The sequence below is a fragment of the Mercenaria mercenaria genome, chromosome 19, assembly GCF_021730395.1.
Source record: "Mercenaria mercenaria strain notata chromosome 19, MADL_Memer_1, whole genome shotgun sequence".
Taxonomy (NCBI): Eukaryota; Metazoa; Mollusca; class Bivalvia; order Venerida; family Veneridae; genus Mercenaria; species Mercenaria mercenaria.
The window spans coordinates 40996674-41018820 of NC_069379.1; the positions used below are offsets into that span (position 1 = coordinate 40996674).

At 34.6% G+C, this 22147-nt stretch overlaps 1 protein-coding gene across 1 annotated transcript; it reads right to left on the bottom strand.

Annotated features, from left to right (window-relative positions):
- Positions 1-885: 885 nt before the first annotated feature.
- On the bottom strand, positions 886-10052 carry LOC123542080 (MAM and LDL-receptor class A domain-containing protein 1-like). The gene is made up of 8 exons (XM_045327714.2): positions 10049-10052; positions 9616-9789; positions 6529-6702; positions 5374-5526; positions 4031-4191; positions 3283-3481; positions 2431-2604; positions 886-1064 (listed from the first exon to the last, which is right to left on the bottom strand). The coding sequence occupies exons 1-8, from the start codon at positions 10050-10052 to the stop codon at positions 886-888; spliced, it is 1218 nt and encodes a 405-aa protein (XP_045183649.2).
- Between the last annotated feature and the right edge of the window lie 12095 nt (positions 10053-22147).

The following is a 22147-nucleotide window of genomic DNA, read 5'->3' on the forward strand; positions in this document are numbered from 1 at the left end:
CTCCCTTAGACCATTATTTGCAAATAACATTTACGAATTCAGTATTCCGTTTCCGATTTACGTTTACGTTAGAAAGGTCTATTTATGGAACATGCAAAATAAATAAAGGTATTAAGGTGGTAATTTGTTTGTGCTAAACGAAGCGTGACTACCGCTTAGGTAGCTACTTGGACAGGTTTTATTTGGACACATGTAAATAAATTTGGTTGTCGTTGCTGGAAAGGAATATCCGTTTCAAACACTAAAACACTGAAAGATTGACTATTTGACTACTTTGTCCAAAGATTAAAGGATCCATTGCTTTTCGCGATGCAACACGCCGTCGTCATTTAAATCGTTCATGTGGTGGTGTCAACATGGAACCAAATATTACTGGTTTGTGTTTAATATTTTTACTAAATAGCGTTTCAATAAAATAAATTAAAATAAGAAACGCCTACTTTTGAGAAGAATAAAAGTCAATGTCTATTTTAATGAAAAGATGTAAAAATAAATATAAGAAAGGAAATTTTGAAAAAAAGTAGTTTGTAATCGACTTCAACATGAAACTACATTTATTTGTTTTAGATACAGCACGAGATACACGTCCACAGGCGACAAAGGTCACGCTTCAATTATACTAAAAAATCACCATATCAGATCAGACTAAATGAATGACATGATTCTGCTTACAGTGGAAAAGAAACGTTTTTGGCAATAATTAAACAACGGTCTGCCTGTTTTATTGTATATCTTATAACTTTTGCCGGAGAAAACTGTTTTAAGTATTTCAGGTGTATATAGCCAATTACTAAGATATACATCTGTGAACTTGAAAATGCGCAGTAACATTATTAAAATAAGGAAAAAAATGAGAATATAATCATAAGAATTGTAACACTAGTACTAGCCTGTTTTCTTGCAATTTGGCTCCTCCCATAGACCTTTACGCAGACACCTTATTGACTTAGCTCGAGGTTCGTATCCATAGTTACAGCTTACGGACGCAGTGGCCCCGACAGTGGTACTGCTAGGATCATCCAAGACGATATTCCCGTTTTCAACAATAGGTACCTGTCCGCAATCTTAAACGAGTAAACACATTCATGGTTACTTTTATATTTCAAAAAGGATTTCAGTCTACAATCTGGTAAAATTGTTGTTCTGAACCACAGTATATGCACGTAATCTGCATGTAAATCTCACGTAAACATACTCTTTATGTACACTTATATCTCAATAGTTATTGGATAAACCCATAACAAATCGGGCAAAGAAAAGGTCAAAATTTATCTCAGTTTTAAAGCGTTACATTTCGCGAAATCTATCTCAGTTTTAAAGCGTTACATTTCGCGAAATCTATCTCAGTTTTAAAGCGTTACATTTCGCGAAATTACTTACAGCACTTCAGGCACACGCACTAACAGATAAATAAGACTGATTCTGGTTAGCCACAGTTTTACAAAAGCAAAATAACACACAGTTTAACTTATGTAAACATATGTATTATTGGTGTTTGAGAAGTTCAAGATAAGGGCAAATTAAAAATAATGACTTAGCAAGCGACATCCTTCCCTTGAACTTATCATGGTCATATTATCATTGTTATAACTCAACAATAGTAAATTAATGACACTGACAATATGATCCCGAAAAGTCTACGGGAAGCATATCAGTCGCTCATTGCATATCCTTCCTCTGAATTTTGTCAGTGAATCAGCGAATGTTGAGCCGCAAGCGATATCATTCCCCAAGATTTTTTGTATCCTTTTATCAGTGCTAAAAATAAACAAAACACTGAGCACATCGGTATTAACTATTTTATGAATCATTTAAGTCTGTCGGATGCAATATGCAAAATTAAACTATTGTGTCTAAATCTAATGGTGTATAACCCTGCGAGGCTTCAAATGACTCTCCAAAATATTTACTACATATTTACACTTGATAGTAACTTTTTGGACGGCTTTGCCCCGTTTTATGAAATATCAGAGACTTATCAACAATATAGAATGAAATCCTACATTTACCCTTACTATTATGATGCCACAACCTCTCGTTTGTTATGCATCTAAGTTATACAGTGCTGTTATTTGGACACTCCTAATAAAATTGTCAAAAGGTAGCGGAATAGTAAATTCTGTTCGCTTTCATATTTCTACATCTCCTGGTTTGCACGGACCATCATGCACCGGGAGCTTTATGTGTGGCTAAATCATACCAAATTCGAACATGAAAATATGTAAATCACCAGGCATTTGCAGGCTACTAGTATTTCGTTACGTATGAACGTACATACTATCTCATAATAATTTACCCAACAGCTTACTACTGTTACAAAATTTAGAAATATTTTAATATGATAATATTTACGTTTTTGAAATGACATCTACAAACTATCTGAACTACTTCCCTACTTATACCTTATTATAGAATAATGTTTAACTTTACCGTTTACAGAACACACCGGTGTCTCCCATTCACCATTAATAAGGCATTTTATTCTTTCTGTTTCCGCCCTGTACCCAAGTTTACAGCTGACTGTGGCTTCGGCTCCTGCCTCCGAATTGCTAGGATCAACAAGTCTGACTTTTCCATTTGCAACTCCCGGTACAAAACCGCAATCTGTACGAACAACATCCGATATAAATGTACCTCGTAAAAACTTTTTTGCCGAACCAGTTATAAATAAAATAAGGTGTTGTTTTCTGACCCTCAAAGATCATGAAGTACATTCAGTTTTATAATAATAGATAAATCATTTTCGTCTAAGCCATGGCTAGGGGGCGTTCACTGCAACCATGAACAGACTCAATCAAATTGAGTCTTTTATTTCTTTTGCATGTTAACTTTCTATGCTTCTACACGCTACTTAAAGACTGTTGAAAAGTAGCATATCCGGACATTAGGAACATTTGACAAGACATTTTCTTCATTTACACCTTTTTAGCTCATCCAGTATTTTCTAAATTTAAACGGCCTTTAACCCTTATCATGCTGGACACGATTGATTCTAACTTTGCGACCAGTGTAGTCTGGTCATCATCTGGACTGTTCGCCATTCAGTCAGTATCGTTTTGGTAAGCACATATAACAGTTAATGGTACTGTCCAAACTGAAAGGTGCACAAGTTCATTATAGAAACTTAGCAGGGTAAGGGTTAATGATGGAAATACTTCATTTGACTTGTAATGTACTAAATGTTATACTAAAAGGAAATACCTCAATAACTGAATCCTAGTAGGGCATGTATAAGAGTATTGACAATGAAAAAATAATTTACTTTCGGAACTGTTATCTTACCTGCACACGACCCTTTTGAAACAATCAGATCATCTATTGCATAATCGGACTTGACTCCTTGACCTCGTTGAGCTTCAATCACGATCATGAAGTCATTTGGAACATTATCCGCTGTGATTTTGAACCCAGCTGGGTGCCACTTGTTACCCTGATCACCAGATACACGAATTATCTCTGTCATACCGTTAGTGACTGTGTCCTTAAAAATATTATATATTTGTAATTAGCTGTAAGCAGAATTTGGAATGGACACACCTTCCTATGAAGATTCTGAGATTTCTGTGATATCACAATAGAGATTAAATTTAGACCTCTAGACTCCCTCACCACTCCCCCCCCCCCCCCCCCCCCACCCACCCCCGCGCCCCTAAAAAAAAAAAAAACCAAAAAACTCAAGACTTATAGACAAGTCACCTCTAACAGAGTTATACATATGGTAGCATTGAGAATTATGGGCATATAATCTATGTCAGAAATATAAATGTGTTTATTAAAGGTATACACATTTACAAGGTATCGCTTCGCTCTATGATTAAGACAATTTTGATATATCAAAACTAAATACTGATATAAAGAAATTGAGATTTCATCTTTTGACATAATGAAATCATTTCTTGATATCAAGAAGGCTGTCAAATTTTCAATACCAAGTTTTCGGTTTTATATTAAGAAATACTTACATACAGACATATGAATATATACTTTATAATTAAATCATACACAAGGATCAATTGCTATAAGTACGAACCTCGAGACTTATGGACATATAATCTATATGAGAACCATACATGTGGTACCATAAAGTAAAACAGTAATCTTCGCTCCCGGTAATGGGATCAAAACGTAGCTTCGCGATGTCTTGATAGTCCGCAGGTGCGTTAGATTCGAGGTACAGGTAATGGCCCCAGTCTGAAATTAAAGTTTGCGGTTAACTTGAATACAGTGTTCGAGTGAAATACAATAATTCAGATGCACATGGCGTTTCGAATACCAATAAGTTTGTTTGTTTTGGGGTTTAACGCCGTTTTTCAACAGTATTGCAGTTATGTTACGGCGGGCAGTTAGCCTAACCAGTGTTCCTGAATTCTGTACCAGTACAAACCTGTTCTCCGCGAGTAACTGCCAACTTCCCCTCATGAATTATCAGAGGTGGAGGACGAATGATTTCAGACACAATGTTTTTTATCAAATCGTCACACAGAGGACATACGCCCCGCCCGTGGAACGAACTCGCGACCCGGCGATCTGTAGACCAACGCTCTCCCTACTGAGCTAAGCGGGCGGGCGACGAATACCGTTAAAGGAATTTGGAAATATTTTAAAGCGATGACAAATAAACCAAATGTGTTTCTTACTTTTTTTTTATTTTGGTGTTTAAGAAAACAGCAAGAAAAATTATGTTGAATTTGATTATATAATTTTAAGCAGGTAGAAGACTGAATGATTATTTTCTTTATTTCAAAGCTAACCCTGAATGGAACCTTTCTGGTATATCTAAATGATTTATATATATAACAAAAGATTTTTGAAATTGATTAGAATTATTTTTGTTTAGTCTAAAGATATCTACACACATATTCATGCATAACACATCAATAAAACGGTTGAACGATTTATCGTATGTTTCGCGTCTTTAAATAGGGCATTTTGCGGCTACTACAGCAATACCAAATTCGACAAAACAAATTATTCCAGCATCCTTTTATTAATTGCCAAAAAAAAAATCAACAACAGAATAAATAAATAAATAAACTATTTCCAGAAAAAAATACCTAAGTATCCCTTTAAACATAAACTACCAATAAACATGAACGACGGAAACAAAAGAGAAAAAGAAAATTGAGCCGTGCCATGAGAAAACCAACATAATGGCTTTGCGAACAGCATTGATCCGGACCAGCCTGCGTATCCGCGCAGTCTGGTCAGAATCCATGCTATTCGTTAACAGTTTTTTTAATTGCAAAAGACTTTGAAAGAGAACTGCATAGATCCTGAGCAGACTGCACGGATGCGCAGGCTGGTCTGGATCCATGCTGGTCGCAAAGCCACAATGTTGGTTTTCTCATGGCGCGGCTCAAATAGTGAACGTACATTTTCCTCTTGTATGATCAGCAGTAGGTCCAGTGTACCACGTGTTTGTTTGTCCATTGTTCCGAGTCCATGCGTACCTTGCTTTGCCAATTGTTTCATACTTACATGACTTATCATCAAGGATTTCGAAATCACAATCAAGAACCTTATTATCTGTAAATTAAGCCATTTATATATTAAATACAGGCATTTATTTTATGTTTTTCGGTGGTTTATCGAAATATAACGGTGAATTATATCCTGATAATTTCACTGGCCACTCAGTGAAAATTATCAAATCTGATACCCGGATTAACGTCAAAAAGTTTACCGAGCGTACTGAAAGCCGGAAACAATATGACGATGACGTCGTTAAAATGACGTCATCTTTGCGATGCTTCCTGATAAAATTTCCCGCAAATTTCGACATTTTATTGAAATAAACACAACAAAAGTAGAGTTTTAGACATAAAATAAACAGAAAATTTGTTGGTATCGATGTAATATCACGGTAATTTCACTCGTGAACACCAAAAGTTGTAATTTTGACTTAACAACCTCAAGACCTTGGACGATCCAGCTTTTGCCACATTAACCTTTCATTTCATTTAAATTATTGACATATTGGAGTAAACCGTATTTGATAATTTCAGACTTAAAGTGAAACAATCACATCTACAATTTTTAAACCATTAACACGGTAAGCAACCCTTTTGAAGTTATTGGTACTGTCCAAATTGAAAGAGGGACAAATTCATTGTAGGAATTTAGCGGGGTTAGGGTTGCGTTTCAAATGAATACCGCTCTGTCAATAATCGTAAATCACGGATCGCTGTTTCCATATGCAACAGTATTTTATCACTTTCTCTTATTCATTAGTCAGTATATATTCACTTAAAGAATAAAACAAAACAAAAATGAACTAAGATTGTTTACATTTGTCTATGCGTCATGTTTAATATGTCATATATTAGGAAGAATTTTCTTTTCAATTTAACTTCCTATATTTGTGACATATTAGCAAATATTAACACTCGTAAATTCAACTTCCTAGATTCATGTCTGTATCAGGTAAGTAAGGTCTGTAAATTGTACAAAGAATGCATTCAGCAACACATGTATCCTAAAACATAATTTTATGGAGTGTTACTCTTAATTTGTCATAATGAAACTTACTAATCTTGGAACAGTTGGATATTTCCCATTCTCCGCTTTCGAGGCACATAATTGACTTATTTTTTGTTTTATAACCTTCATCGCAGGTGACAGTTGCAGTTGCACCTAACTCTATGTTATTGCTTTCATCTAACACAGCACGTCCATTTGCGATATCAACGGTTTTCTCACAAACTAAACATTTGAAATAATGTAGTATATATAATATGATAATAATAAACAGTAGAAGTAATAGTAATAATAATTATAGTATGTAACATATTTTCATCTGATTTCTGAGATATTTTAAGGACTCAGTACTGAAAACAACTTTTTTAATACTAAAAAGTCTTCTCACAAACTAAACATTTGAAATAATGTAGTAAATGATGATAATAACATATACATAATAGTATTAGTATGTAATCATGTAATTATTTGTTTTCTGTGATGCTTTAAAGACTACGGAAAACAATCATTTCATTTTTTTATAAAATATACTGATATGAACTGTTCAAGAAAATTCCACGGTCCCAAGGGATTAAACTAACGTTACTTAAGGCCTAACTAAACTAAAGGAACCAGCGTGGGAGCCATCTGGTCTAGTCGCGTAATGGCTGCCAGGTATTTGAACACTAATTTTTCACTTGGCATGGCAACAGAGGTCTAAATTGAGGCTAGTTTTTGTTTAAATTTCATTGTGGATGTATTGTTGACATTTTGGTAGGAAAAATGGGAGAGCAAGTTGTATTTGGTGAAGTCAAGCTCAATTTTAGTATGAGTAGTACTTCCAGGTCATAACAGTGTGATTTTGATGTCAGTTTAGAGTAAGTAAATGTGACCAGAGAAATCTCTCTTTGAAGATAATGACCCCTACTTTTCTCTTCATTTTATATCAGTTTTATCATAACTCTTTAAAATGAGGTAAGAATTTGTTCTCTGAAATGGGTCTAGCTATGTTTGGTAGCTCTTTGAAAAAGGTCAGTTTTATATAGAATATATAGGGAAAACTATTTAGGCTATTGTGACCTATAAGAAAATGTGGGCAAAAATTGAGATTTGTCCAGATATTGATATAAATGAACTAGTTTGGTCAGATTTTGGTACAAAATGAGCATTTCATTGAAAGTTTGCTGCAAAAAATTGATAAAAACCCAAATAATCACATTTTTACTGTTTCGGGGATATTTTTTTAAAAAAATGCAAATTTGCACTCTAAATTATGCCCATCTATACCTTTCAGAGGGGACATTTGGTATATTTTAAAGTGTTTATGTGTAATTTGCTTGCAAATTATGGTGAAAATTTATGAAATAGGGCAAAAACCAGCTCTGGCTAGAAGAACTGGTTAAAAATTATGTCGCGACATCAGTTTCGAAGGAAAACTGGCGCAGGGACCCGCGTTACTGAAAATGCCATAAAACCTGGTAAACTAATTTAATCAAGCTGAAACTTGGTATTTTTCATGCAGATGTGTTACTGGTACTATACAAATGATATTGAGACTATTACAGAAAAACTGTTTTTCTTATAGGCCTAAATAAACTAAAGGAACCAGCGTGGGAGCCATCTGGTCTAGTCGCGTAATGGCTGTCAGGTATTTGAACACTTATTTTTCACTTGGCATGGCAACAGAGGTCTAAATTGAGGCTAGTTTTTGTTTAAATTTCATTTTGGATGTATTGTTGACATTTTGGTAGGAAAAATGGGAGAGCAGGTTGTATTTGGTGAAGTCAAGCTCAATTTTAGTATGAGTAGTACTTCCAGGTCACAGCAGTGTGATTTTGATGTCAGTTTAGAGTAAGTAAATGTGACCAGAGAAATCTCTCTTAGAAGATACATGACCCCTACTTTTCTCTTCATTTTATATCAGTTTTATCATAACTCTTTAAAATGAGGTAAGAATTTGTTCTCTGAAATGGGTCTAGCTATGTTTGGTAGCTCTTTGAAAAAGGTCAGTTTTATATAGAATATATAGGGAAAACTATTTAGGCTATTGTGACCTTAAAGAAACTAAAATTGTGTTCGAATTGTCAAGCGTTTTGGAAGCGACATGGCAATTTTCGAATAATACAGTTTGGGCTTCATATATGAAACATGTTTTATCAATTCATTATAACAATGTTCAATGTATTCTCTTAAGGTAGTTCTGCACATTTGGATCGAAATTTTTCTATAATGTATTTGATTATACTCCGATTTTTCAATACTTTAGATAATACCAACAAATTTCGGCAAATAAAAAAGAAAGGGTCATGTGCTTGATTTTTTTTTTGTTGCTAGACTGATTTGAAAAACTTGGACCTCGCGCAGTTTTTCATAATAGGAGTTTATGGGGAAATCATAACTTTCATAACATTTTCGCGAATGAAAACGTTTCTGCAATGTAGATTTTGACGAAACTTCTCACAGTTGTAAATAAACATATGACCTATAATGTGGTGAAATAAAATGTATAGGTCCGTGTGCTTATTTTTGATATATTTTACCAGGATTAAAGTGCAGCGAATATTCCGCGCTAATTTTGAGACATTACTTTGAATTATTTAACGTGTAATATACTTTAACGTTATATTTTGACTTTAGAAATATAGTGAGAGTGACATTTTAATAAATTTACTCACAAGTTGTTATTAATTCATAAAGTGATTTTCATTTCCGTACGCCGAATCTAGGCTTTATTCTACGTTTTCCGGATAAATGACGTTACGCCGTCACTTCGGGTTTATCAAAAGTGCAGAACTACTTTAACAAATAAACAAAGCTTTTCTACAAAGATGATTTCATTGCTTGGATGTCATTTTCACTTACATTTATTTGTGAACTTCAAAGAGATATTTTTTCCTCAAATATGCGTCATATAATTTCTTAATCTTCCCTTATAACAATATCATATTAATTGATTTAAGAAATAATTTAGAGCAAAACAGTGCTTTATCACTATTTATACACGATGGGCGGTAAACGTCGAGCGTAATAATTTTCACTAATAATTATCCTAAACCATGCTTTTCGAGTGTTACTTTTAAAGAATGCATTCAGAAACACGTGTATCCTGATTATGTATTTTTGAGGAATGTTACTCTTTATTGTCATAGTGAAACTTACCTATTCTGGAGCAGCTTGCAATTTCCCATTCTCCACTCTTGAAGCACATAATTGACTCTTTCTTTGTTGTATAACCGTACTCGCAGACGACAGTTGCAGTTGCACCTACCTTTCTGTTACTCTTATTATCCAACACAGCATGTCCATTTGCAATATCAGCGGTCTTATTACAAACTAAATATTTAAAATGATAATATTTTATGTAAGACTAAATACCCTCAACCTTGAGATGCTGGCTAATTTTATGAACAACTGAGTATGCGATATCCTTCCGTAGGACTTATATTATATGTTATTTACTTTGTATGTGAATATATGCACGAGTTCTGCAGAGGTAATATTGCGCGACTTCAGGAGCGAAAGAACGAGTGCATTTATCCACACAGAAATTTGAGAACCTTTTTTATTACATACCCACTGTCAAATAACTAACTCATGCCTAAATTATCGTTATGTAACGAAAGACAGGAAAATACGATTTAAATTTCTCCAAAAATGCGATAATGCGCATTAATATTTTCCCGCGAAAAATGATGTCAACTTCTTGTCGCAACGTGCGCGTGGACGCCATGGACGTCACACAATTCTTTCCATTACAACGTTAATAAAACATTCCACGTCCGATATGAAAACGTTCCACGTCATGATATGGAAAAATATTGCACGATCGCGCTCCATTGAAACCCAATGGAAAATAATTTCAGGTATGTAATAATTAATGTTATAAAACAACGGTTACTGACAAAGAGAAAGAAAAAGAATTTTGCCAGTACAGTGAATGTGATTATAACTCTCTCAACGGAACAAAATATGTATAAATCACTGCAATAATGTGTGTTAAATTTTATTATATTATTTTATGAATCTTTATTGGAATACGCCTCAAAGAATAGAAATACTAGCAGTTTCGCGCATCAAGATTTTTTCTAACGGAAACACTGTTTATACCAGTCTAACTGAACTTACGGCAACCTTAAATTGCAATATATAACGCTTCAGAATTTGATTACTGGAATTAAAGCTGATTTCGAAAATGGCGTATAGTTTCACAAATAGGTGAATTATCTGTGTATCCGTCCTTGAAAGATTGCATGCAAAACTCTTTAATTGCCGTTTTGATTTATTGTAATAATATCAGTACAATTCTAAAACGTAATGTATAATTTTACCGTTTATAGAACACACCGGTGTTTCCCATTCACCATTGATACTGCATTTTATTCTTTCTCTTTCCGCCTTGTACCCAAAATTGCAATTGACTTTGGCTTTGGCTCCTGCCTCCGAATTGCTAGGGTCTACTAGCTCGGCTTTGCCATTTGCAACAACCGGTACAACACCACAATCTATGCCAAAACAATTAATAAACATGTATTTCATAAATTATAAATGTTTTTGCCGTATCAATAATGAATAAACTTTAGATTTATATTTTCTTGTCCTTATGGGATCATGGAATCCATTCAATATCTGTGTAATAGAATTCGGCTAAAGCCAGTGCTATGGTTTCTCTTATAAAACGGACTAAATCAAATATAGTCTGCTACTAATTCAACTGGCTACATTAAGATTTTATTAGTGTTGTTATATATCTTGGCCATGAATTTCCCGTTTTCAATCTGCAAAACAATCTCGTTGATTTCCCCGACGGGAGTTTATCATCCCAGTTGGATTCCTCTTAGATTCCGCTGAGTCCCACATTAGTTTTCTACAGGGTTATATGGTGTGTATGATCTACGCTAATTTCAGACTTTGTTTAATTCAAAAGTGTATGGTCCTCCATGGAAGCTATGTCTAGCTCATACATATATACACACACATATATATATATATATAACACTCGCTGAACAAGAATTTCTACGACATTTATGATATACGTATACATCATAGAGTAAAAGAACTATAAATATCGCTTCGGAATTTGCTTACTGGTGTTATAACAGGCAATTTATCTGTGTACCTATCTTAGATTTCATGCAAATTTCTTTGGTTGATGTTTTGCTTATTTGGAAGAACAGGGGTGTATCAGTACCACACTACAAAACAAAACGTTTAACTTTTACCATTTATAGAACACATCGGCGTCTCCCATTCACCATTGACCAGGCATTTTATCCTTTCTTTTTCCGCCCCGTATCCTAAGTTGCAGTTGACTTTGGCCTCGGCTCCTACCTCCGAATTGCTAGGGTCAGCTAGTCTGACTTTACCATTTGCAACATCCGGTACGGAACCGCAATCTATGCAACCAACATTTTATAAACATGTATTTCATATAAAAGCTTTCGCCATGTCAGTAATCTATGAACTGAAACATATATTTTCTTTTACGTTAGAGCCAAATAGTACATTCAATTTCATTAGAATTCCGCTTAGACCAACACTTGGGGCGTGAGGGGAGTTACGCATTTCATAACTCCTCATGAATAGACGCAACCAGATTGAATCTGCTATATGTTTGCATGACTTCCGCATATGCTTCTAAAGGATTATCTTACAGATCTTATTGTTTTACAAAGAGGGTAAATGTACAGAAATCCTGTAGAGTAAAAAAAAAAATGCTTCCCTTGTTAAACCGAACAACACCTTATATTTTCTTGTATGGAATGTAGATCATCGAAATATTGATAATCACAGTGAAATGAAAAATATGTATAACGAAGACAAAACTAACGCATAGTTGAACATAGTAGGGCAACGACTTGGAAACTAAGGCTGGATTGTTTATGCCGGGATAGAGTGCGTGCAAACCGTCACGTTTTACCCAAAAATTTTTCGACAAATAGTACAAATGATATCCCGTTTTCATTTTGCAGAACAATCATTTCCCCGACCGGAGTTTATCATCCCAGTTGGATTCCTCTTGCATTCCACCGAGACCCCACATTAATTTGCTATAGGTATATATGTTATGTTTGCTCTACACTAATTTCAGATAGTGTAAACCCTCACTTTGGAAGCTATGTCTAGCTCATGCATATATTATACACGCCGAACACGACAAGAGTATAACAACTCCTATATATATCGCTTCAGAATTTGCTTACTGGTGATTTATCTGTAATTTATCTCTGTATCTATCTTAAGAAGATTTCATACACATTTCTTTGATTAATGTTTTGATTATTTGGAAGAACAGAGATGCATCAGTACCACACTATAAAACATAACTTTTAACCTTTACCATTTATAGAACACATCGGCGTCTCCCATTCACCATTGACCAGGCATTTTATCCTTTCTTTTTCCGCCCCGTATCCTAAGTTGCAGTTGACTTTGGCCTCGGCTCCTACCTCCGAATTGCTAGGGTCAGCTAGTCTGACTTTACCATTTGCAACATCGGGTATGGAACCGCAATCTATGCAACCAACATTTTATAAACATGTATTTCATATAAAAGCTTTCGCCATGTCAGTAATCTATGAACTGAAACATATATTTTCTTTTACGTTAGAGCCAAATAGTACATTCAATTTCATTAGAATTCCGCTTAGACCAACACTTGGGGCGTGAGGGGAGTTACGCATTTCATAACTCCTCATGAATAGACGCAACCAGATTGAATCTGCTATATGTTTGCATGACTTCCGCATATGCTTCTAAAGGATTATCTTACAGATCTTATTGTTTTACAAAGAGGGTAAATGTACAGAAATCCTGTAGAGTAAAAAAAAAATGCTTCCCTTGTTAAACCGAACAACACCTTATATTTTCTTGTATGGAATGTAGATCATCGAAATATTGATAATCACAGTGAAATGAAAAATATGTATAACGAAGACAAAACTAACGCATAGTTGAACATAGTAGGGCAACGACTTGGAAACTAAGGCTGGATTGTTTATGCCGGGATAGAGTGAGTGCAAACCTTTACGTTTTACCCAAAAATTTTTCAACAAATAGTACAAATGATATCCCGTTTTCATTTTGCAGAACAATCTCGGTGAATGAATCATTTCCCCAAAGGGAGTTTATCATCCCAGTTGGATTCCTCTTGCATTCCACCGAGACCCCACATTAATTTGCTATAGGTATATATGTTATGTTTGCTCTACACTAATTTCAGATAGTGTAAACCCTCACTTTGGAAGCTATGTCTAGCTCATGCATATATTATACACGCCGAACACGACAAGAGTATAACAACTCCTATATATATCGCTTCAGAATTTGCTTACTGGTGATTTATCTGTAATTTATCTCTGTATCTATCTTAAGAAGATTTCATACACATTTCTTTGATTAATGTTTTGATTATTTGGAAGAACAGAGATGCATCAGTACCACACTATAAAACATAACTTTTAACCTTTACCATTTATAGAACACATCGGCGTCTCCCATTCACCATTGACCAGGCATTTTATCCTTTCTTTTTCCGCCCCGTATCCTAAGTTGCAGTTAACTTTGGCCTCGGCTCCTACCTCCGAATTGCTAGGGTCAGCTAGTCTGACTTTACCATTTGCAACATCCGGTACGGAACCGCAATCTATGCAACCAACATTTTATAAACATGTATTTCATATAAAAGCTTTCGCCACATCAGTAATCGATGAACTGAAACATATATTTTCTTTTACGTTGGAGCCATATAGTACATTCAATTTCACTAGAATTCCGCTTAGACCAGCACTTGGGGCGTGAGAGGAGTTACGCATTTCATTACTCCTCATGAATAGACGCAGCCCGATTGAATCTGCTATATGTTTGCATGATTTCCGCATATGCTTCTAAAGGATTATCTTACAGATCTTATGGTTTTACAAAGAGGGTAAATATACAGAAATCCTGTAGAGTAAAAAAAGAATACTACACTTGTTAAACCGAACAACACCTTATATTTTCTTGTATGGAATGTAGATCATCGAAATACTGATAATCACAGAGAAATAAAAAATATGTATAACGAAGACAAAACTAACGTATAGTTGAACATAGTAGGGCAACGATTTGGAAACTAAGGCTGGATTGTTTATGCCGGGAAAATGCGTGCAAACCTTCACGTTTTACCCGTAAAATTTTCAACAAATAGAAGAGTACAAATGATATCCCGTTTTCATTTTGCAGAGCAATCTCGGTGAATGAATCATTTCCCCGGCGGGAGGTTATCATCCCAGTTGGATTCCTCTTGCATTCCACTGAGACCCCACATTAATTTGCTATAGGAATATATGTTGTGTTTGCTCTACGCTAATTTCAGATTTTGTTTGATTCAAAGTGTTAACCCCCACTTTGGAAGCTATGTCTAGCTCATGCATATATTATACTCGCTGAACAAGCATTTCTACGACAAGAGTATAACAACTCCTATATATATCGCTTCAGAATTTGCTTACTGGTGATTTATCTGTAATTTATCTGTGTATTTTCATACAAATTTCTTTGATTAATGTTTTGATTATTTGGAAGAACAGAGATGCATCAGTACCACACTTCAAAACATAACGTTTAACCTTTACCATATAGAACACAGCGGCGTCTCCCGTTCACCATTGACCAAGCAATTTATCCTTTCTTTTTCCACACCGTATACGCTACTTTAAGACGTGAAAAGTAGTATATCCGGACATTAGGAACATTTGACAAGACATTTACTTCGTTTACACCTTTTTAACTCATCCAGTATTTTCTAAATTTAGGCGGCCTTTAACCCTTATCATGCTGGACACGATTGATTCTAACTTTGCGACCAGTGTAGTCTGGTCATCATCTACACTGTTTGCTATTCAGTCAGTATCTTTTTGGTAAGTACCCCATGTAACAGTTAATGGTACTGTCCAAACTGAAAGATGGACAAGTTCATTATAGAAACTTATCAGGGTAAGGGTTAATGATGGAAATATTTCATTTGACTTGTAATTTACTAAATGTTACACTAAAAGGAAAGTAACTTAATAACTGAATACTAGTAGGACATATAAACGAGTATTGACCATGAAAAAAAAAATATTCTTTCTGAACTGTTATCTTACCTGCACACGACCCTTTTGAAACAATCAGATCATCAACTGCGTAATCGGACTTGACTCCTTGACCTCGTTGAGCTTCAATCACGATCATGAAATCATTTGGAACCTTATCCGCTGTGATTTTGAACCCAGCAGGGTGCCACTTGTTACCCTGATCACCAGATACACGACTTATTTCAGTCATACCGTTTGTGACTGTGTCCTTAAAATTATTATATATTTTTAATTAGATGTAAGCAGAATTTGGACTGGAGACACCTTCCTATGAGGACTCTGAGATGTCTGTGATATAAGAATAGAGGTTAAAGTTTAGACTTTTAGACACACACAGACACCTCGAAAAACGTTCTTTCTACAAGCGCAACTCAAGACTTACAGACAAGCCACCTCTATCAGAATGTGGTAGCATGGTAGCATAAACCAGTACATATTCATCTCGAGAATTATGGGCATATAATCTATATCAGAAACATAAATTTGTTTATCAAAAGTATACACATTTACATGGTATCGCTTCGCTCTATGTTTAAGACAATTTTGATATCAAAATTAAATACTGATAAGAAGAAATTGAGATTTCAGTTTTCATATATTGAAATCACTTCTTGATTTCAAAAACTCAGTCTCATTTTCTTTACCAAGTTTTGGATTTTATATTAGGAAATAGTTACATAGAGACATATGGATATATATTTTATAATAGAAACATACACAAGGATCAATTGCTATAAGTACAAACCTCGAGACTTATGGACATATAATCTATATGAGAACCATACATGTGGTACCATAAAGTGAAACAGTAATCTTGGCTCCCGGTAATTGGATCAAAACGTAGCTTCGCGATGTCTTGATAGTCCGCAGGTGCGTTAGATTCGAGGTACAGGTAATGGCCCCAGTCTGAAATTAAGGTTTGCGGTTAACTTGAATACTGTGTTCGAGTGAAATGCAATAATTCAGATGCACATGGCGTTTTGAATACAAATAAAAGAAATTAAGAAATTCAGACATATTTTAATAAGTAAAGCAATGATAACATAAACCAAAGTCTTACTTTCCTTTTGTTTTTATTCTGGTGTTTAAGAAAAAAAACAGCAAGGAAAATGATCTTGAATTTTATTATATAATTTGAAGCAGGTAGAAGACTGAATGATTAATTTCTTTATTTCAAAGCTAACCCTTAATGAAACCTTTCTGGTATATCGAAATGGTTTATTTATATAATAAAAGACTTTTGTAATTGATAAACTTCATTCTTCCCACCGCCTGTCGGTTGATATACGTTCAATGACATTATTTTTGTTTAGTTTAAAGATACATACACCCACATTCCTACAGAACACATCAATAAAACAGTTATATTTAGGACAAACAGAATAATCCTCAGCAAACAGAAGACCAACCGGTTAGCTTCAAGCTATCAATACGGTTGTTCTCTACGAGGTCTATGAAATTAGCAAAATGTAAAATGTTAGAAAAAAAGTTGAACGGAAATCGAGGAATAGATTAGTTTAAAGACATACACAAGTAAAATGAGATAAAAAAAAATGAAATTCTTTAAATCATTGTAGAAAATATATTTCTTACAACTGGTTGATATGCTAATATAAATTACAACTTTTTTACCTATGATAGAGCGCAATTTTCATGCATTTGCTTACATGATCGACATACATATTCCAGGCTATGACAATATCTGAACATTGCTATGTAAAGTAATATTCCACATTTTTGGTTCCTCATTTTTACAACGGACTAGGTAAGATATTTGAGTTTGAAGGTCTAATTCTTGGCAGAACGATTTGTCATGTTTCGCGTCTTCAAATAAGTCCTATTGCGGCTACTACAGCAATATCAAATTCGACAGAACAACTTATTCCAGCATCCTTTTATAATTGCCCCCCAAAAAAATCAACAACAGAATAAATAAATAAATTATTTCCAGAAATAATACCCAAGTATCCCTTTAAACATACACTACCAATAAAAATGAACGACGGAAATAATAAAAAAAAGAAAATGAGCCGCGCCATGAGAAAACCAACATAATGGCTTTGCGACCAGCATTGATTCAATATTCCGCGCAGTCTGGTCAGGATCCATGCTGTTCGCTAACAGTTTTTCTGATTGTAATAGACTTCGAAAGCGAACAGCATGGATCCTGACCAGACTGCGCGGATGCCACTATGTTGGTTTTCTCATGGCGCGGCTCAAATAGTAGACGTACATTTTCCTCTTGTATGATCAGCAGTAGGTCCAGTGTACCACGTTTTTGTTTGTCCATTGTTCCGACTCCATGCGTATCTTGCTTTGCCGATTGTTTCATATTTACATGACCTATCGTCAAGGATTTCGAAATCGCAAGCAAGAACCTTATCATCTGTAAATTAAGCCATTTGTACATTAAATAAATACAGGCATATAAGTAATTTTGACTTAATCTTCTAAATAAAATCTGGAAAGTAGATCCCCCGGAAGCACCGAAAACAAGGCAAACATTGAAAATTGCAGACTCGGTTTGATTGAGTCTGTTCATGAGCAGTAATGGAAAATGCAACACTGCCCACGCCCCCTAAAGACCTTGGACGATCCAGCTTTTGCCACATTAACCTTTCATTTCATTTAAATAATTGACATATTGGAATAAACCGTATTTGATAATTTCAGACTTAAAGTGAAGCCATCACATTTACAATTTTTTAAACCATTAATATGATAAGATAAAAAGACTTTTTTAGATTTTGTTTACGATTAAGACGAAGAAATAATATATGGTGAAAAAGTAAATACGATACATTTCAACATTGATGTGCATAATGGTAAAACAGTTCAATAAAACGTTCAGACAAAACATCATTAACTTGGTCTATAAATACCAGTATCAGTTGTAACTGTGATAACAAGGTCGATTTTCATTTAAATTAATATGATCGTGCTAATCGTATATCCGAATAAATGTAACTATTAATTCAATATAAACGTACTATTCATATGCAATTACCACCATGGAATTACAACAAATAAGTGTTTTTGGTGCTTTCTGCTCCCGAGAAATCTACCCCTACCTATTATCTTTTATATGTTTTAAGAAGGTCCTTTTGGAAGCATAGAAACGAAACACAAATTTCGTGTGAAGCGGCCAATATGCACTGAGCATCGATCATGAGCTCAGTCATATTTCATAATCATTAATTCGCTTGCAACTAAGTTATGACAAACTGAATATTTAACGTTCTTATTTGTTTGTTTGTTTGTTTGTTTTAAGTTGAACATCGTTTCTAAACAGTATTTCAGTTATGTATCGGTGGACAGTTAACCTAACCAGTGTTCCTGGATTCTGCACCAGTACAGTTCTGTTCTCTGCAAGTAACTGACAACTTCCCCACATGAATCAGAGGTGGAAGACTAATGATTTTAGACAAAGTGCCTTTTATCAAATCGTCACGGAAAACATACCCCAGGGCTCGAACTCACGACCCCGTGATCGTAGATCTGCGCTCTTCCTTTTGAGCTAATTTACTGTTCTTAAGTCTAGAAGCTTGAATTAATATCTAACAGGAGACACTACGTTCAAAGAACCCAAACTATCTTCAACTTCTATCATGCTGGGCACGAGTGAGTCTGCATTTGCGACCAATGCAGAACCCGTGCAGGCTGACCATGATCTGCACTGTTTGCCATTCAGTCAGTATCTTTTTGGAAACCACCCCTTTTGACAGTTAATAGTACTGTCCAAGCTGAAAGGTAGACAAGTTCAGTATAGAAATTTGGCAGGGTTAGGGTTAAGTTTCAGACTCGAAACGTGAATACCAATCTGTCAATAATCGTTAAATACAAATCGCTGTTTTCATATGCAACATTATTCTATCATTTTCTCTTATCCATTATTTAATGCACATTCACTTACCAAATAAAACAAAACTTTTGAACTAAGATTGTTTACATTTTTCGCATTTCATATGTCATATATTAGGGAGAATTTTCTTCTCAATCTAACTTTCTATAATCTGTTAGCAAATATTATTGAAACACTCATAAATTTAACTCCTAGATTCATGTCTGTATCTGCTAAGTAAGGTCTGTAGATTGTACAACAACACATGTATCCTGAACCATAATTTTGAAGAGTGTTACTCTTAATTTGTCAAAGTGAAACTTACCAATCTTGGAGCAGTTGGATATTTCCCATTCTCCGCTTTCGAGGCACATAATTGACTTATTTTTTGTTGTATAACCTTCATCGCAGATAACAGTTGCAGTTGCACCTAACTCTATGTTATTGCCATCATCCAACACAGCACGTCCATTTGCGATATCAAAAGTCTTCTCACAAACTAAACATTAGAAATTATATAGTATATGATGACAATAACATATACATAATAGTGATAGTATGTAACATATCTTCATTTGATTACTGAGATGTTTTAAAGACTACGGAAAACAACCATTTCAATTTCAAATGACATATACTGATATGAACGTTTCGAGAAAAGTCTACGCTCTAAAGGGATTAAACTAACGTTACTTAGCGAAACTAAATTTTGTTCGAATGGTAATTGTCAAGGGTTTTGGAAGCGACATGGCAATAGAATAATACAGTATGCGCTTCATATATGAAATATGTTTTATCAATTCATTATAGCAGTGTTCAATCTATTCCCTAAACAAATAAACAAAGCATTCCTTCAAAGATGGTTTCATTGTTTGAGTGTCATTTTCACTTTCATTTGTTTGTAAACATTTTCTCAAATATGCGTCATATAATTTCTTTATCTTTCCTTACAATAACATCACATTAATTGATTATTAAATATGTTTGAAAAGCTCTTTAATGTAATCATCTGTTGCCTGATTATACCAGCTTGGAAAAGTGTGTACAATGTACTAGAAATGCAGAAACACATATCCTAAATCAAGCTTTACGTGTGTTACTTAAGAAATAATTCATTGCAAAAGAGTGCTTTTAAGTTAACAATTTTTATGCACGAGGGCGAAGCCCGAGAGAAATTATTTGAACGACGCATTACCACCCGAGTGTATAACTAGTGTTAAAACACGCTTGTGCTATAAATTATTTCGATTCTAATTTGCCCTTTATCTAAATTCTAACACGATCCGCAGCAATTGCTATATAAACATATAGCGAAATCGCCTATACATGAATCTACGATAAAATATGGTTGGCTGTTACATTTCACCCCCCTATGATTGTAACATAAGAGATTCTACTTTACTTCCATTACATACGAATTATTTCAGGGCCAAACGGTTGAAAACAGCATTTCAAAAACATAAATATAATAAAAAGTCATACTGACCTATGTGTAGGTCCGTAAAACACGCTCTGATCTCCACGAGCGAATTCAGTTAGCTTAATTATGATTCAGCGGTGACGTCATAAATGTATGACATAAAGTATGACGTCATAATGATGTGACGTCATATAAAAGTTAATCTCGTCACTCGTAATACAGGGTCAACTCGCTTATTTTGATGATTCTGTTCATAATTAGTTTGCGAGCTGTTAGATTACTACATTATATATACTTCTCAAAATTCTGATAAAAAATAAACAAATATATATACGTTCCATTGGCTATGCAACACTTTCTAACCATAGGGGGTAAATTGTAACGGCATATGACCCGAATGACGTATTACGCTGAAAATGTAGTACTGTAAAATGCGAATTATTTGCGTTGTTAGAATCGAAATAATAAATATGTTCCAATAATTTTATCAATTAATAAAACATGGGCAGTCGTTTGGATGCGAATAATTAAATCACTCGTGCTGCGCACTCGTGATTTAATTATTACGCATCCAAACTCCTGCCCATATTTTATTAACTGATAAAATATAGGAACAGATTTATTATTTCTTAAACAGTAAATAAAATATAGAAGTGCTCTTTCTTGGTCGCAACAAAAACTTTGACGTCACCGCACGTTAATGTGACGTCATTCTAGCCTAAGTGTGTTTTAACTAGGACTGGGACGATTACTCGGTTAATCGGATTCGATTCTTCGATTACTATGTAAACCCGGTTTCAATTTTGCAAAACCGCTAATCGCTCTCAAACAATAAACACGAATTGTACTTTTTACATTTTTTGACCATCACGTACTTTATGATAGACCCGCAATATATTTCCTCTACAAGACATTAACTTGAACATAATTAATGGTCTCAGATTTGCCTCAGATATATCTAAAAAAGTACTCTAAAATCATCACATTAATTGCAAACGATAAAGTCCGTAAATTCTTGACGAAGTCCGCTGCTGCAAGTACATTGATACGTCGTCAGGAAAGAAAACAGGCATTTTGAATATGGCGGCCGATCAACCGGTTCGATTCGATTTCATACAAATGATTTAGATTTACCGATTTCAAAATTTAGAAATCGTCCCAGCCCTAGTTTTAACAGAAACAAGCATATTAGAGTTTTCTGATTATATATTTTTGAGGAGTATTATCCCTAATTTGTCATAGTGAAACTTACCTATTTTGGAGCAGCTTGAAGTTTCCCATTCTCCACTTTTGAGGCACGTAATTGACTCTTTC

Coding starts and splice junctions, on each gene's coding strand:
- LOC123542080 (XM_045327714.2), bottom strand. Junction 4,192..5,373: donor TGATCATACAAGAGGAAAAT/GTACGTTCACTA, acceptor CTTTAATTTCAG/ACTGGGGCCATTACCTGTAC. Junction 3,482..4,030: donor ATATGTCCATAAGTCTCGAG/GTTCGTACTTAT, acceptor AATATTTTTAAG/GACACAGTCACTAACGGTAT.